Source organism: Dermacentor andersoni, chromosome 3 (assembly GCF_023375885.2).
Source record: "Dermacentor andersoni chromosome 3, qqDerAnde1_hic_scaffold, whole genome shotgun sequence".
NCBI lineage: Eukaryota > Metazoa > Arthropoda > Arachnida > Ixodida > Ixodidae > Dermacentor > Dermacentor andersoni.
In genome coordinates, this window is record NC_092816.1 from 63,058,728 (window position 1) to 63,075,809 (window position 17,082).

The window sequence follows — 17,082 nt, forward strand, 5'->3', positions numbered from 1 at the left end:
GCGCAGTGCCCGAAGACGTGACCTTCGAGAACCCATACAGCTGCACGACGGGATTCAAGGGCGGCATTGCTGCTGTCAATACGCCGCAGAAGCAGCGGGCGGGAGCCCGGTAACTGCGTCACTGCCCTTCTCTTCCCTCTCAACCTCCGTCACCCTCTCCCTCGCTTTTGAGTCACCCCGTCAGCGCCCTCACGTGGGCGAGCCGAATAAGCAAGACGTCCCCGACGATGGCAACGGCCACAGATTGACGAAACGAAAAGAAGGCAACACAGCAGAGCAACGCCGTTTTTTCTTTGTGCTCCCTATAGCTCGACGTAAGCGAAGTGTACCGACAACGAAATGCTCATAACCCTCCGGACCGGCTAGCGAAGATCTCATTACCTCTTGTGCCGAAGAAACATCAAAGTACTAACTGCTGTGAACGCCCTCACACTTCTGGACGGACGGTCAAGCGACGTGCGCGAAGTGTGAATGTTATGTTTCTGTTGCGCCGGCGTGACGCGCGCTTTGTCACTGGTCGCTAGACGCCATCGCGCATGGACTCGGGACAACTCGGCCGGCCCACTCAGTCTTTCGTGACTGTTCGCAAACGGTGGATACCTGTTGCTCCGATGGTTGAGCTATGCGGTGGGGCAATTGAGGCATTTTACTACCGTGAGTCCAATCGCGATTGCGTTCAAGGGCTTTTGTGTTTGCCCGCGTGACGCCCCTATTGTTTTTGTTGCTTGTTGTAATTTTTTATTGCTGCTGTTGTTTACAATACTTGTTTTCCAAAAAACGTACTTATCTGTCAAGCTGGAGCACGAACTTCGTCAGTAGACAGAGACGATACAACAAATTGTTAAGTGTTGAACCACAATATTTACATTCTTTCTTGTTTTTAAATTTTAGCTCAATAAAGCAGATGTATAACTTATTTCATGGAAAATCTGGTTCTGCATTCCCCTTTTTCTTCTTTTCTTTTTCACGTTGCGAACGTGCACAAAGTGAGTATCGCGCGCGCTCGAGTAGGCCATTTTATAGAGTCCACCTACTTTAGGTAAGCTAACACCAGTTAATGTTGGCTTCAGCCCGCTGTAAATGGGCAAAAAATACGATGAAACAGCAGTCCATGACAGTCTCTTACCATCTCGTTGCAAGGAATGGTGAAAAAAGAAGGGTTTTTGACAGTCGTACATTCACTGCTAGACTATATTTCTTTATACTTTTGTCTCACTGTGACAAGTGAATGTACAGTTCCCGCCCAAGAGCAGCCAAAGCATAAATAAAGTTCACCCCACTAGTATATGTGCGGTATTACAAGCAAATGACCACATTGGTTTAAGATGCCAGCCGTTACTGATACTGCTGTTAAACATGAAGGGTACATAACTATCTGATGTACAAAAGGAGCACATGCCATAAAATGAGATTGATCGATTCATTCATTCATTCATTCATTCATTCATTCATTCATCTATTCATTCATTAGAGACATGTGCTTCATGATACGCCATTTAACTTCATAATGGAATGGGTTAAGGCTCAAATTAGTAGAAAAATAAACTCCAGAGAAATTACTCGAAAAATGCTGACGGGTATGGAAAAAGCAATAAAGAAACAAATAGTGGATGACCTAAGGGCACACTGATTCAAGTTCAAGTTGAAGGTTCAAAGATGAAGCTAAGAAATTTGCAGGCTCGAGGCGCCTGGCTGTCTGCACCTGACAGGTAGTCATCGAGATAAACACGTGTCTCACAGAGGATTCGATTCAGTTCGTATTTGACGGTGACGACGCTGATTTGCGACGATGGTAACGATGAAAGCTCCGGGGTGAACAGTCCCTGTTATACAGTGGCGCACGAGAAGTCTGATTCTAGCATTTAGTGCACAGAAATCCCAAGTCCAGGGAATGGTGAACAACGGCCTCTGCGGACGCCGCCGTCTCGGCATCGATGCGGAGCAAAGCCCCTCAGTTCTCCACGAGCAGGTGAGCACGCTGTCTGCGCTCCGCAGACGAGAGTCGAAACCCCGCTAACCCGCTGCTATTCTTCGCTCTCACATTGCCGTGTTGTCTCTCTTCGCGCTGCCTGTGTGCGGTTTCTTGTGACGTCACTAACCCGGTCCTGCGTCGGCCGAGTACCGCTGTGCGTTAACGCTGCTTCTTGGTTTCGATGCTTCCCGTCATGGCCGCCTTTTTACCACGTGCTCCCTGTCGGAGGCGCGTCGGAAGGAGCGTGAACTTTTTTTTTTTTTTCGCCACACTTTCGCGCATGACGTGAATCGAAGGCATCATTCGCTACAAGGACAAGTAGTAGGGAATAGTTAACCACTCGTGCGGTGACAGAGATAACATATATCAGTCCGTGACGTTCACTCTTTCTATGCCCCGTTTTCTTGCTTGCGTATAGTTCATCACCCGATATCTAAAGCAATGTTTCATCCTTTCGCGCACAGAACCATCCTAAACGCTCACAAGAGCTCACAACGGACTCGGCCAGGTCATAGAAAAACTCGCGGAGGGCTCACAAAGTACTAACGAAGGGCTCATGAAGGACTCGTACAAATGCTCATATAGAAAGGCTCACTACGGGTTCATACAGCATTCGTACAAAGCATAGCGACGAGATCATAAAGGAATTACAAAGCAATCATAAAGCACTCATGTCAAGGCTCATGGAGGGCGCATAAAGAACTACCGAAGCGCTTATAAACGGCTTTTGTAAATGTTCACGGAGGGCTCGTGGAGGGCTCGTAAAGGACTCGGGAAGAGGTTATAATGGCTCGTGGAACGGAGGACTGGTAAAAAATCTCATAAATGGCAGGCAGAAAAGCTCACGAAATGCTTACAAAGCACTCATAAAGCGTAGCATACAATCTTCGAGAGAATATACGGTAGATACGTAACCACGCACTCCAAAAATTCGGTGGCACGACATTTTCGAGGAATCGCATTTTGCGGTCTTTCGAGAACAGAACAGTACTTTCCGCCGACAAGCGAGACCGCCCACGCGTGTATAGTGCGTTCGCGAGGTCAGGTTGAGTACCTTATGTGAAGCCGCTCTCTGGGATTCCAAGAATAATTTTCCAGCAATGATCCGCATTGGCGGGAGGAAATCAGTCAAGGTGACATGGAAATGCGACAAAATAAATAATAAACGCTTTCCCATACATCTTGATGGTCGGGTGCCCGCTTTTCTTTCTTTCACTTATATTTTTATTTCATTTTTATTTTGCCGACACCGTAAAGTTTCACGGGTCGTACAAGCTGCAGCACGAGTATAGATTACAACTTTCGACTCTTTCTTTTTTACCGACAGAAGCTTGAAAGAGCTAGACTGAGGGCTCTCTCTCTCTATCTATCTCTGTTGCCTAAGAGAGAGATAACGTGCAGCCTCGGAGAACAAATCTGCTCAGGTGGTTGGGGAAGGGGTGAGAGTAGACATGCTGCGTCGGAGTAACCTCGCGGGAAGAAGGTGAATACAGTAGAAAAAGACAAAATGCTTATGCGTCAAATGATATACTGTCCCACGCTCAATGCGAAATCCTTCAAATTCCTTTTCGAGAATTTCATTGTTACCTTCTGTGCAAAGCAGACTACATGTACAGGCAAACATACAAACGTTTTAAATGCACTTTGAAGCTGCCGCTGCTGTTCGGCATTACAGCACGTCAAGAACGAGATAGTGAAGCGTGGAACTCTCTTTGTCACCTGTGGCGTGTTACGTAGCTGTGTGGCGGCGCCGGTATATGACGGAATTCATTGCGCAGGTTGTCTGTGTTGTACAGATATATAATAACCGCAGGGCTATCGAAGGCCCCCGATGTCTTTAGCCGACTGTGGTTAAAGCGGACAGTGGCATGGTATAACCTTGCTTGTTGTAAGGGTAAGTTCTTATCGTTATAGTACAAGGAAAACCCAAACTACTGCGGTTATTTTTGGTAGCGAAAAAACAATATGGAGGATAGCAAACTGGTCAAGTTTATACCGAATCACGTTTGAAGAGCAGCGCTGAAACCTGTACAAAGCGAAAGAAAGACACATAGGGATTTTCGACAGTCAGTTGAAAGGCGTACACCTTCACAAGGTCATGTCTCAATGCATGTGACGAAACTCTACAGATACGAATTTCGCCCTTACGCTTTTTATTTTTGTTGATTTGTCGTTGTTGTTTTTTGCTTCTTTTCCGGGGGGGGGGGGGGGGGGAAGGAGGGTTCGATGAAAGCAAACGGATGGATTCATAAGTTTAGCTCGTAATCAGTGACTGAAGCAGTCAATATCGGTATATAGATATGTGAGATAGCAACTAAAACAGTAAACAATATGACGAAACATTCGTTTGTACGAAAACCGAAGTCATTCGTACAAACGCGTATCCACGTACGTCGGAAGAGCTCATTTTCACCGCCAGCGGCATGTCGAAAACATATAAACAAGACAAATATGTCCGACTTTATTATCAGGTACTGGACGCAGCAGAGGACGAGATGTCATGTCACGCCCTTTCTCGGGCACTCCCTTAACACAAAATGAAAAGGTAAGGCCTGGGGTCGAAAAAGTACAAAGCAAGCCTTGCTCTCGTATATAAGAAGGCGATTGTAAAAGCCTACGTGCAAGTCCAACAACAGATCCCTCTCGTCCAGGAAATTTAGGGAGCCCCATGAACCTGCTGTTGCGAAAACAATAATGTGACGCGTATATATATATAGTTCCGAGCCCATTTTCTACTCGCTGCGACGACTTGTTTCGGTTTTATTACGTCATGGGACACATGTATTCGGTCACCCTTTCTCAATGCAACCACACCTTGCACATATATGCAACTAGCAGTGTTTTGCAAATGTTGAAATGTCCATTACATTTTACAGCGAAGCTGTTAGCCTCTGGTTGGTAGAGATTTTTCATTTCCGTCAGCAAAAAAAAAATTTTTTTGAACAGAAAAAAAAGTGAATATCTCCTTCGTAATCCAGCATACAACACACAGCTCAGTATTCATCTCAATAAAGAAAAGCACAAAACAAGCGTCGAAACCGCATGATGGATTATTAGGCGCCTGTGAACAATGAAAGGTTCCTTCTCCCCACATTTGTTTCCCGGTAGAGATTACGGTTGCATAAGCTGCTCCGGTGGGAAAGGGGCAACAGCAGCATACGAATCAGTGAGTGACGCCACCAAACTTCATATATAAAAGAGAGACCTACTTAGCAACTTACTCAATTCAATGCAAGCCCGCTACGGGTAGACCACGCAGACTCCCGAAGAGCAGCGTGAATACGATGAGCGTCGAAAAGTGCAAAATCCTAATGCTCAACAACGGTTTCGTGATAAGACTAGGCAGAACAATTAAACATTTCATATCCCCATCGGTGGGATCTGAGCGGTTTTCCAGCAGCTTCGCTGGCCATCCACTTTCCCAGGGTCGGGATGACGAGTCAACATTTTTTTTAGTTGCTTTCTTTCGTTTTTCGTAAGCAATATCGCAATGCCTTCTTGAGCATTCAGTACAAATGACAACCTTGCGGGAAAATAACAAAATGGAAATCGGACCACATCAATGCTGTACTTGAAGTCAACACTCACTTTTCCAATAATAAGACTTATAATTACCATTGAAGGAAAGGTCGTACCCATGCGCGTATGCCATTAAAATACAGATATAAATGAAGGGGTGAAAAACGATATAGGCGCGTATCTTTCACCTTGCCGGTTTCTAAGTGATCCGTTCATACCCTTCCCCAGAAACCCTATAACGGCATTTATCACAAGAGAGTTGGCAATCCTGATCAAACGGCCGGCCGGCGCAGCATTGTCAAATAGCTTTGAATTTCCGTTCACGTAAACGCTGTAACTGGAACTGAGAGCCCTCCTTCCTATTTCCTTCATCCACGTTCTTTCTCCTTCCTCAGTTTCGTGCACTTACGGCATCCCCAGCTCGTGGCTGGCGACGCCGCTCTCTTTCCGTAATCCAATTTCCGCGAACGGAGTGTTACTTAAGACCCCTGACAAGGGGATAGTAGAAAAAAAACTACTATATCTATTTTTTCTCTCTCTTTTGACGATCACTGTCACGTACTCCCGTCTCTCGCAGACGCCCCCAAAAATGCGTTCGCCAAGTTCCAGCAGATGGATGCCGCTACCAAGCCGGCGAGACCCGCGTAAGTATACAGCGCTCTAAGGCGTGTAGTTGCGTGCAACGGTGGTACGTTGCATAGCGAAGGTCGCGCTACGCGGCATTTAAGATTGCGTATAGCACTCGATGTACAGCGAGAGTCTCGACTACGGCCATCACGATGCCACGAGATGTAACATGCGAGTGTTTATTGGACAGTTGCCTATGCTCCTAAGTTCACGTGCCACGTGACGCCTGCATTTCAAAGATTGTTGCGCATCCGCCGCCATGGCCGTGAGCGGCGCTGGCTAACACTCACAGGGCTAAATCTACTACGCATGCGCAAATACCCCCCCCCCCCAAAAAAAAAAGAAAGAAAGCAGACGGGTGGACGACCGCCGCTGTAGCTCAACAGTTGAGCATCGCACGCATAATGCGAAATACGTGGGTTCAACTTCCACTTGTGACAACTAGTATGTTGTTCAAGTTCAGTTTCCTTTAAAGCTTCAAAGAAAAGATGGTTAATTTTCCCTGTTTTCCTTGGCTCTGTTCCCTGTTGGCTTCGTGTATTTGTAAAACGAACACTCTCTATATATCAATTTAAAAAGTCCCACGTTGTACTCTCAAAGCAGCCCTGCAACACCTCTCGCTGGCGCACGTATTTCAATCATTGCCTTTTTTTTTTCTCCTCACGTTTGCGAATTGTAAAGGGGCCGCGCCGCGGCTCATAGTGACTACGGCGTTCTCCTCTTCAACACAAGGTCACTGGTCCGACTGTCACGTTCCTAGGTTGACACGATGCAAAAAAAGAAAACAGGACCGCGAGGCATACATTTACACACAGGTTAAATAACGCCAGAACGGTCGGAATTATTCGGTAGTCCTCCACTAGAACGCTTCCCATAATACAACCCCAATATCCAGCTGAGAAACAGCCAATGACAGCTTTCGTTTTCAATGACGCAATACTGTAGGCATGTCCAGCGAAAGCGTGCGCACGAAGTGTCAGGAACGACAGGTACGCACGTGTTTTTCACGGCATAAGAGCAATATTTACCCGACCCAACTAATGCAAAAATCAAGAAATAGCTTAGTGGCTCATTCTTTCAGTAAAAATGGCTGGACTGTATTACAGATTACCAAAGTCAGAAAAATACTTTTCACCTTACACGGCGGCGTCGGATAATAAAAACGACACAACCGCGATATATACGTAGGCGGCATCATAAGCACAGCTAGACAGTCCGTGTAACATCTCTCGCTGTAATTGGCAAACCAATTCTTGCCGAAATAATGAAGTTCGAGCTGATCCTTGGGTTACATGAAGCGTGCTACAGGACACGGTGGTTAACTGCGGTGTCTCTTCGTCACTGCAGCTTCAGCGTTCCGGTTCGTGGAGCAACGACGGCGCGAAGTGCCAGCGATATCAAGGAGATGCTGCTGAACTGGTGTAAAAGCAAGACCAAGGGGTACGAGGTGAGTCATTTAGAAGATTGCAGGAGCTCCTGAACAATGTTCGTTCTTCCTGGCGTACGTCGCTGAATGAACATGTCCGCTCATTTTATTTTATTTTTTTATTTCGACAGCAATTATATGGGCACTCCAGGCGCATTTCTGCAGTCGCCATTGCCGTCGCCATGATGTTCTGTGTAATGTTAAAGGGCGACAACATCGTCGCCGCGCGCCGTATGCTGTATGTGCGAGTGAAAGCGTGCGAAGGTTAGCCGAGGATGAAGGCTCAATCTCACGCGCGCAAGGGAGGAAAGCGGGGAGGAAGCACGCCGTCTTCCGTCGCGCGCAAGACTCCGGGGGAAGCGATGTAGCGGGGAGGGGGAGTTCTACTCCGGCGGCAGCTGCGTATGGCCCGGCTGCGCTCGGCCGCACGGGCCCTATCTTGAAAGCGATCTGCGATGTGGACAGAGTGCTGGTAGCTGCGATGTGGACAGAGTGCTGGAGAACACAGCGTGCGCTGTGTTCTCGCCGCTTGGTTTGCGTTGAAGCGAGAGGCAGCACGAAGGTCAATTCGCTCGCTGCTGGTGCCATCTTGCTCACGCCAGCGTTTCGACGGCGAGTGTGCGCGGTCATCCAGTCAGATGTGTTCATGTTTGCTTGTGCGCGCGTTACACCATGCTTGTTAATTTAGTTAGTAGGCGAGTGTTTACAAGTTTATACGGCTGATAGAACTACTAGCCTTACTTCGTATAGCTGTCTACTAATTTGCTATTGCAATCGATGCATCGCCTTTCGGGCGAAACTGCGACTTTCTTTAAATGGTTTCATTGAACGCGCGGCTAACATGACACGTGAGTGTCTGGGCTAGGTGGGAGGAAACAATATACGCAAAGAATCGAGCTGGACAACGACAACGGTTGTTATTACCACATCAGATTGACGCATGCGTTTCTCGCGCACCTCGTCCTCGGCGCGCCCGCTGAGTAACCTCTCAAAGGGACAGGAGAAACGTGGCCGCAAACCTTCTGGCAGCAATTCAACTAAGCTGCCAGCTTCGTGCGGATACCTGCCCGAACGTTCAAACAGGGCCCCAATCACACTTTTCGAGCGCTCTTAAATTATGCGCTAGGGGTAGCTGTAGGGACATTTGCAATATTTCCGAAATGCTTCTTGACTATATATCTGCAATAATTACAACGCATAGGGTGAAGCATAGCGCGTGGGCCAACGTATATACGTCCCTTTTAATGCAGCAGCATTATAAGCGGACCTCGCACACTTTGTAGGTGCTCGCCTGACGAAAAAATGTGGGCTGATCCTGAAGGCAGTGCAGTGTAGGCAGTGCAGTGTAGGCAGTGCAGCACGTGACACACGCGACACGTTTCAAATAGTGAATTTGGCATAACAGAAGCACACTTGCCATCGTGGCCTAATGGTTGGAGCATTGGCATGCTTTGCTGGAAGACAGATGTTCGATCTCGCCATCGGTCATGCACTTCTTTAAAGCATTATGGGTGGACTTCGTCTATTATGCAGTTATCTCAGCGTACGCGATCGCGTCACAGTGCGCACGAAATCGCGAAAGAGAAGAGAGGTATAGGAACGCCACTTTGATGAATGAGACTGTGCACATAATCGCTCGTCACTACACACCTGTCGAGAGGAGGAGGAGGAGGAGGAATAAACTTTGTTTGTAAAAATGAGCTGACGGTGTAGTCGTCCGAGGTGGACGGCGTCCCTAGTCCAGGATGCCGTGGGCTTGAGCCGATAGCTTGGCCCTGCTCACCAGACAATGCTGGCCTTCGGGGCCCGCGGGCTTGTCAGCTGGGCCTCCCACTGCTCGACGGTTGGTCCGATTACGTGTGGTATAGCTGGGTTGTGTCTACACTCCCATGACATGTGGTACAGGGCATTGGGCGCAGGGCAGATAGCGCACTTGTAAGTGTAGCTCGCAGGATACATGGCGTGCAGTAGGGTGCCGTGTGGAAATGTACCGGTCTGTAGATTGCGGAAGATCACCGCCTCTTCTCTAGTCAGTTTGGGATGCGGGGGTGGGTAGGTCCTTCTACCCAGTCTGTAGTGGCTCAGGATGTCGTTGTATGTTTTCGGGACGGCATCGTGTAGGTCTACGTCAAAATCTAATTATGCTGTCGCATACTCAGAGAGTTAGCGGTGCCAAGTTCTGGTTCAGTTTTTTATTTATTATATGTACTTAGCAACAGTGGCAGCATGCCAGGCTATTGATTATAAGCTAACCTCTCCAACATACCGACATACATACATACATACATACATACATACATACATACATACACACACACATACATACACACACACATACACATACATACATACACACACACATACCGTGTTTACTCGAATACAGGTCGGCCTCTATTATTGAACTTGCCGAGAAATAAAACGTTATAATTTGAATACAGGTCGACCAATGTCCTTATTTAAAAAGAAAACGATAAACGTTAAACATAACACAGCTTTACTTACCGTAAGCCAGGCCACTAAACCTACTAAACCTCTCTAGTTGATGCCGCAAGAGGCACCCTCGTCGCAACAGCCGGAGAACTCGCCCTCGTGGGATGCTTCGCGGGCGTCGTCGGCACCTTAAACGACATCGTCCTCGGTGCGGTCGAGTGTGTTGTAGTACATGCAGAATTTGTTAACGCCAGTCTGGATAATCTCCAGGCTGGCTTTACGGAGGGCACGAGGGAGAAACTTCGTTACCTCGGTACCTTGCCAGCTTTGTTCCCTAATATAAGTCGAGATTCTTTGCTCACGAATATAGGTCGATAACTCATTTTGGGTCGGATTCCCGGGGGAAAAAGGTCGACCTATATTCGAACGCATACGGTACATACGTACGCAATCCCACAATCACACACGCACACTTCACAGCTGCAGTAGCGAGCGCAGCAATATAGCATATTCTGGACGAGCGTGATGGGATGCCCGTGTCAAAATACGCAAATGCTCCTAACGTATACTTGCTTTAGAGTTATAGATCAGGAGCCGAGTTTTGACATGTGTTGAATGCATAATAACTCAACCAGGCTAATTTTTCAAATCCTCGTGTATAGCCCAACTAACTTCCTCAAGAGACACTCGATCAATGTAGAACTGCGTATACTTAACGTAACGAGAGGCGGTGCGGCATCTATCAGATGCGTGGTCTGGCGTTGTAAATTCCTGCTTATTGACTCTTTCTTGCGTGCAGCACGTGGACATCACGAACTTCTCGACGAGCTGGAATGACGGCATGGCGTTCTGCGCGCTCATCCACCACTTCTACCCTGACGCATTCGACTACGACCAGCTGGAGCCCAAGAACCGCAGGCACAACTTCGACCTCGCCTTCCGCACAGCCGAGTACGTGAGCTTGTCTTCAAGAAATTGACCCACGAAATTTACACAGAAAATACATTTCTGCTCGTTTTTTTTTTATTTTTATTATTGTCGCTTATCATAGGCAAAGTATATATTTTCTAAAATTTAGCCAGGATACATTCGGCACAGTGCGTTTGTGTTGTGGTAGAGCGGACACCTTCTTTACGGAAATTTGTTCACAGAAACTAGCGTAACTACAGGATCACTGTTCCACTTTAAAATTCATAGTTCTACACGCTGCTTTGGTGCGGTCGTTGCGATAGCCCGCCAACAAGGCTAAGTCCAATCGTTTGGCGTTCATAAATGCGACGTAACGGTGTTGCAGCAATATTGGAGCGTTTCACATCAGAACGAGCTCTCGCGAAATCGTCATGCCGCTCACACAGGCTTTATCCTAAACCCGACATTTCGAAATGACAGCGATGCCAACCACGTAATTTAAGGCGTCGTCTTTCCTATTGCGGCCCAAACCTTCGTAGCGAATGTACATTCTGATAACAAACATCGCTTTGATCCTCGATCGGCATCATGATGGAAGTTCAGATATGTGCCTATGCAGCCTCGTTCAATATGAGCTGCAGGACGTTGCCCTTTGTTCTAAAGAGCGCCAAAACTGCACGGCGACGCTGAAATAGGATTAATTGGGGAGCTAAGTACCGTTACTATTACTGGGGCGTGTTGCGATAATTTTTCTTATATATGTCGGCACCCCCATGGTATTCTTGGAGCCCTGTCGACCGCGGGCACCGTGTTTGCAGCTCGCATTGAACGCCTCTGTGCATCTTGTCATGCACGTCTCGATTTCCCTTCACTGCCTGAGCGATGGTAGCAATACTAGTTGTTGCTGTAGTGGTGGTAGTAGTAGGATAAGTGACGCTAGTGGTTGTAGCGGTGGTGACAGTAATAACAGTAACTCAATCCTCGCTGTCCTTTCCAAATCGTTGCCAAAATTTATTCTTCCAGAGTGTAGAAAGCTCGTGAGCACTCTGCTGTGAAGGATATACTATAGTATACACGCAATATCTTTCTAATGTGTATAGTTCATGATTACGCAATCACGTACTTATGACCTCACACTAACTATCAACTTCGGGGTAGACTCGTTATAATTGAAATTGGAATAATTCAACGCGTCGACTGACTCGAAGAAACCTTTCAATTTTTATTGGCCCGTTATGTGTTACATGCATTTTGTAACCACCTAATGCAAACCAAGCTTACAGTTTAATCAAGCGTATTTAGCTTCCCACGAAGCATCAACGCCAAAAAAAGAAAAAGAAGCGGCAGTGAGATTCGTGAGTAATCAAAACGCACCCATATTTGATATTCACGCTGCCGTGTGTACTGAATCGGTCGTCATGAGGGAAGTTCTGTCGTCTATCGGTTCATGCATCTGTTTGGTCGGTAACTGTTCGAAAACGACTAAGAATATATATTCATGCAATAACCCATCACATTATTTCCCATGTGTTATTTCGACTATATCATTCAATATTGCCAGTTAAAAAGTACATACAATTCAAAGTATCACTTGGCTCCACAACATCGAGTTGTTGCGATTGATTGATTGATTGATTGATTGATTGATTGATTGATTGATTGATTGATTGATTGATTGATTGATTGATTGATTGATTGATTGATTGATTGATTGATTGATTGATTGATTGATTGATTGATTGGCTAGCTTGGGTCCAAAGACAAATTTATATAAAGGCAATTCGGACAGCATAAACAACGCTGCACAAAAGTGAGACATGCATAAATCCCCCGTTGTGGTTCTGTGCATGTACTTTTGTGTATCGAACGCACACTCTTTGTCAAAAGTATACGTACTACGTTGCCTGTGACAGGCAAGCTGACTACAGACTGTTCAAAAGAGTTCCTGCGATTTGCCATACGTTCTAGTGCCATGAACGAGCGAAAGGGAACTCTCGTGCTCACCATGCAGAGGTATGTATTGCCACGAGCGCCACAGTAGCCGCACCACACAGCCGAACCAGATTTATCGTGAAGGCGCGAGCACACTTCTTGCCGGAAACTGTGCACCCAGACGAACTGCTAAAGATACAAGGATCCTAACTTTTCCGATTATACCTCCATACACAGTAGTCCAGAAACCACTTGGGTCACTCCACAATGAACAATGGTCTCGTAGCTCTCTGCGATGTTCCGCGTGATGAAGGTGACGTAACGCAAACCGTTCCTTTTTCAGGGAGCAGGCTGGCATATCGCCGTTGCTCGACACGGAAGACATGGTGCTGATGAAGAAGCCCGACTGGAAGTGCGTCTTCACCTACGTGCAGAGCCTGTACCGCAACCTCGTCAACAAGGATTGACCCCTCCGTAGCGCCGACGACATACACCTATCTAGTCTTTTATTGTTGTATTTTCAACGGAAAAGAGAGAAAAAAAAAAGTGAGCTGCGCGTTCACGAGTGTACAGTACCCATCGCACTTCGTGCGTTTCTGTGAGGGGCGTCACTCTAGAGATGGGCATTTTTTTGTTTCTATAAAGACGAAAATTTTATACCTGTCTCGATGTGCTTGCTTAAGTCATCGTATAGTAGACCCGTATCTAAGAGCAATGACATGGTGGGGCTCGAACAACTGCATTTTGAGTTCTATCTGCGCAAACAATTTATCAGCAGTTGCTCCTGTTTTAGTCGGTTGCAAGTAGCACCTGGCCCCGTACGAGCAAGTCAATTCTGAGCATTATAGATACGTTGTCACACAAGAAACAATAGCGTTGTTTCTCTCCATTACATGTAATATAGTTGTGTGTACGCTGCTTTCGAAGTTTAATGTTAAAGGGAAGTTAAATTGACCGATAAGTTGGGCTATATTATACTTAATGAATTTCATCGAAGCTATTGTTACAGCCAGCTAAGCCTTTATAAGCCATAAGAGACGTGAAAAAGAAAGACAGGAGGCGACGCCATCTGGGCCTTGCCGCAACACCACTCGGTGACGTCATTTTGACATCTGTTCTGAGTTTTCCCATTGCATATAAGTGTAGACAACGTATAGATTGCCCTCGAAAAGATGTAAAAAGCTCTTACTGAGCTATTTCACGATTTTTTTTCAAAAAAGGCGCCGGCTAAATGAGCGAAAATTCAACAACATCCGTTATCTCAAGCTGACGTCATGGCCGTGGCAGTCTGGGGACGACGAGAACTTTGCCCGCTGTCTCGGCGAATAGACGACCCCTTTCCGCCTACGAAATGCAAGTGGAGCATTGGAATAATAACCTACTAGTCTAAATGGACTTAATACCGAGCTTTAGCGTGTCCGGTATTTCGTTAAACGCAGGCGCACTGGACGTTTTGCCAGATGGGCGGAGGCGCAAACGTGAGTGGCCTAAGGTGCCTCGATATATTCCGAGGAGGTGCACATTGAGGCACCTTGTAGTGGCCTGCATGGTGCAGCCACCTGGTGGCGCAGAGCTCAACCAGACAAAGACAGATCTATTACTGCTTGGTAACCGCAGTAATAGCTCTGTCTTTGTCTTATTGATCGCTACGTCACCAGGTGACTGCACCGCACAGGCCAGTCACATTTGCGCCTCCGCCCATCCGGCAAAACGCCCAGCCCGCCTATGTTTAGCAAAATAACGGACAAGCTAAAACTCTCTAATATTTCTCCGAAGCGTCCTTTTAAGCTATGCAACGGAGTGTGATTTGTCAATGTGTGTATGCGAGTTACGCACTCTATTTTCGGTCGACTTTTCCTTCGGCATGGTTTCTGATTTTGCGAATGTCAACGTATTGTGTCGAATGTCGATGTAAGCTGTGAAATGAACTACGTTATTGAACTCTGTTATCGTCCGGTCGTTAAATGTTCAACTGATTGTATTGCGACCGCAATAATTGGGCCGATAGCATGAAACAGCTCGATGACGCTTCAAATAATTATTTTTGGTTCCCTAGTGAGGTAGGTATACATTCCTGTGGAGGCAGAATGGCCGATGTGGTGCGTGGCATCAAGTGATATAGGCTCACCAGGGGCTATTTACTCTCGAACATAGCTCGTTGAATTCGTAGAATAGAATCATTGAAGTGATTAAAAAATATTCGACAAACCATTCTTTCAGCAAAAAGAGCCCTATAGCCATTTTTTTCCTATTGATGGAACAGAACAGTAAATGAGCTTTAAATGTCGCGTTTATGCACTTCCGGACGAAGCAGACTTTAATTTTAATCCCTATGCTTTACTACAAGGGCTAAATGCGACCCTATAAATCTTTCTAAAAGATTTTATGCTTCTCGCAAGTTTTGCGCACACAAAGTTTACGGTAAAGTGAAATTTCAAGAAAATGGCATCGCGCTTCTGACATCTTCGCTTTCTAAGGAGACTTTACTGCACCCAAAGCGACAGTTTAGTGCACTGTAAATCTCAGCGTAAAACTATTGTCGCCATAAGGTAAGCGGGAGTTCTTTAGACGAGTGTGCCTTTCGCCAGCTGGCACAGAACTGATCTTGAGACTGGCGTGTAGTCTCAGTCGGAGAAGACGGTCAAGCAGGCACGCTCAGCGGCGTCAGCACTCTACCAAAGTGGTAACCGGTAAATTTGTTGCCGATTTGACCGTATAACTGCAGCAAGTGTACTTATCAACGGTACACTTGTGTGCGTTAGGATGCAGGAACACCGCGCTAGGACGCAAGTAAACAAAATAACAGTGTAAACCTCTCATGGCAGCTTCTCGCAACACTCGCTTTTGTCGTCTTTTCCCCTCACGGCGGTAATAATTCGGAGCACCTGTGCGTTCTGACATGTAGCCACAGTTTTGCGAGTCCCCTGCTGCCTCAGCCTCATCTGTTGACACTTTGCAGTCATCTGCTGATTCAAACAAACACATCCGAGTGCGCAGTAGGCAGAGAGAGCAAGTAAGCTTCAGGCTTTTTTATAACAACCATATAATCGTCAAACCATCAAAGTTTATATCACGAACGCAAGCTTAAATCTTTCCAGCCATTGCAAAAGACTCGCACGGAATGCGTCCACAGTGAAGTATGAGCGAAGAGATGATGAGTAATGGGGTGTGAAGTTTTCTTCTTTATTTTATCAATCGCTCCTTTTGTGATTGTTTGTTTCCTGTAATATATAGATATACGCTATACCTTTGCGTCGTGCAGGTCTTCTAGTGCTCGCTAATGCATTATGCTGTATACGCCCGAGAAAATATTGATGACCCTCACGCTTTCAGCATTGCGCCCTCATTCGCTGTATTGTAAGCTGAATAAAAAGAAAGCTATGCAAGACAAACCAGGCAGTGTGACTGTTGCTTACTGAGTGCGGTACTAGTGAGGGTCAGTGTTCCCACGACACCTAAAAATAGTAGATTTTTTCGCGAAAAATCGGCAGAAATCAGCACATTTTTTATTTCGATGTTTGCACTCAGTTCTTCAATCCGCGAATTCAGCGCTTATATAAGTGTGTACAAGCACGGTTTTAAAAACATTTAAGACCTGGCGATGGCCTATTTGAAGACGTCAAATGGTAGTTAGTACCTGAGCGCTTTAGTGTTGGTGAGCTCTGGTGAGCTATAAATGAAGCGCGCACGCTGAAGCTGTAAAGCGCAGTAGATCGTAGTAATGCGTAGAGAGCGAAAGCTCTACTACGCATTACGACTGTGTGCATAGTCTTTGCAAAACCAAGCCAAACAGACCTTTCGCCTGGGATAACTAGGTTTACAAGAGTTAAACCTCAGCTAATTTTTTTAGAGCGATAGCTCTGCTACTCCAGGTACAAACCCAAAAAACGCCTGGTTCCGCAAACCTGACCTTCAAGCTCAGCCAGGGTCAAACTGCGACTTAGCCTGTCTAATGCATTGTGGAATGAAAACGAATAGCGGCTCAAGGTCAGTCTTTCGTGCCGCCACCGCCAGAGGTACTGGCTGTATCCAAGTGTCTTTTTTTTTTTCTTGTTTAACCTAGATAGGACATTAGGCAGTATAATAGCAAGAGCTTGGTGGCGCAACCCACCGCCCCGTTCCAAAGGAGACGCTCATAACATCTATCCATCCACTGCGCGTTCGCGCCGACGGCACCGAGCAGCGTCTGTGTGCTGTCTTGTGGTCCAATTGTAAATGCGGTACTTGCTGCTACAAAAAGGTAAATCTCTGCAAACCAATGATCTCG

At 46.5% G+C, this 17,082-nt stretch overlaps 2 protein-coding genes across 3 annotated transcripts in view; one reads left to right on the forward strand and one right to left on the reverse strand.

Annotated features, from left to right (window-relative positions):
* LOC126546924 (uncharacterized) overlaps positions 1-13,472 on the forward strand; it is a 49,573-nt gene extending 36,101 nt beyond the window's left edge. Inside the window, exons 7-10 of one of the 2 annotated variants that reach the window (XM_050194645.3) lie at positions 6,069-6,135; positions 7,466-7,565; positions 10,774-10,925; positions 13,159-13,472. In XM_050194645.3, the coding sequence (XP_050050602.1) occupies positions 6,069-6,135; positions 7,466-7,565; positions 10,774-10,925; positions 13,159-13,282 (443 nt within the window). In that variant the 3' untranslated portion in view covers positions 13,283-13,472. Of the gene's footprint in view, positions 1-6; positions 929-6,068; positions 6,136-7,465; positions 7,566-10,773; positions 10,926-13,158 lie in introns of those variants that run through there. The other variant, XM_050194651.3, reaches the window with a different exon arrangement.
* The window catches only part of LOC126546906 (uncharacterized), a 50,545-nt gene that overhangs the window by 1,908 nt on the left and 31,555 nt on the right, over positions 1-17,082 (reverse strand). The gene's annotated exons all lie outside the window — the stretch shown is intronic.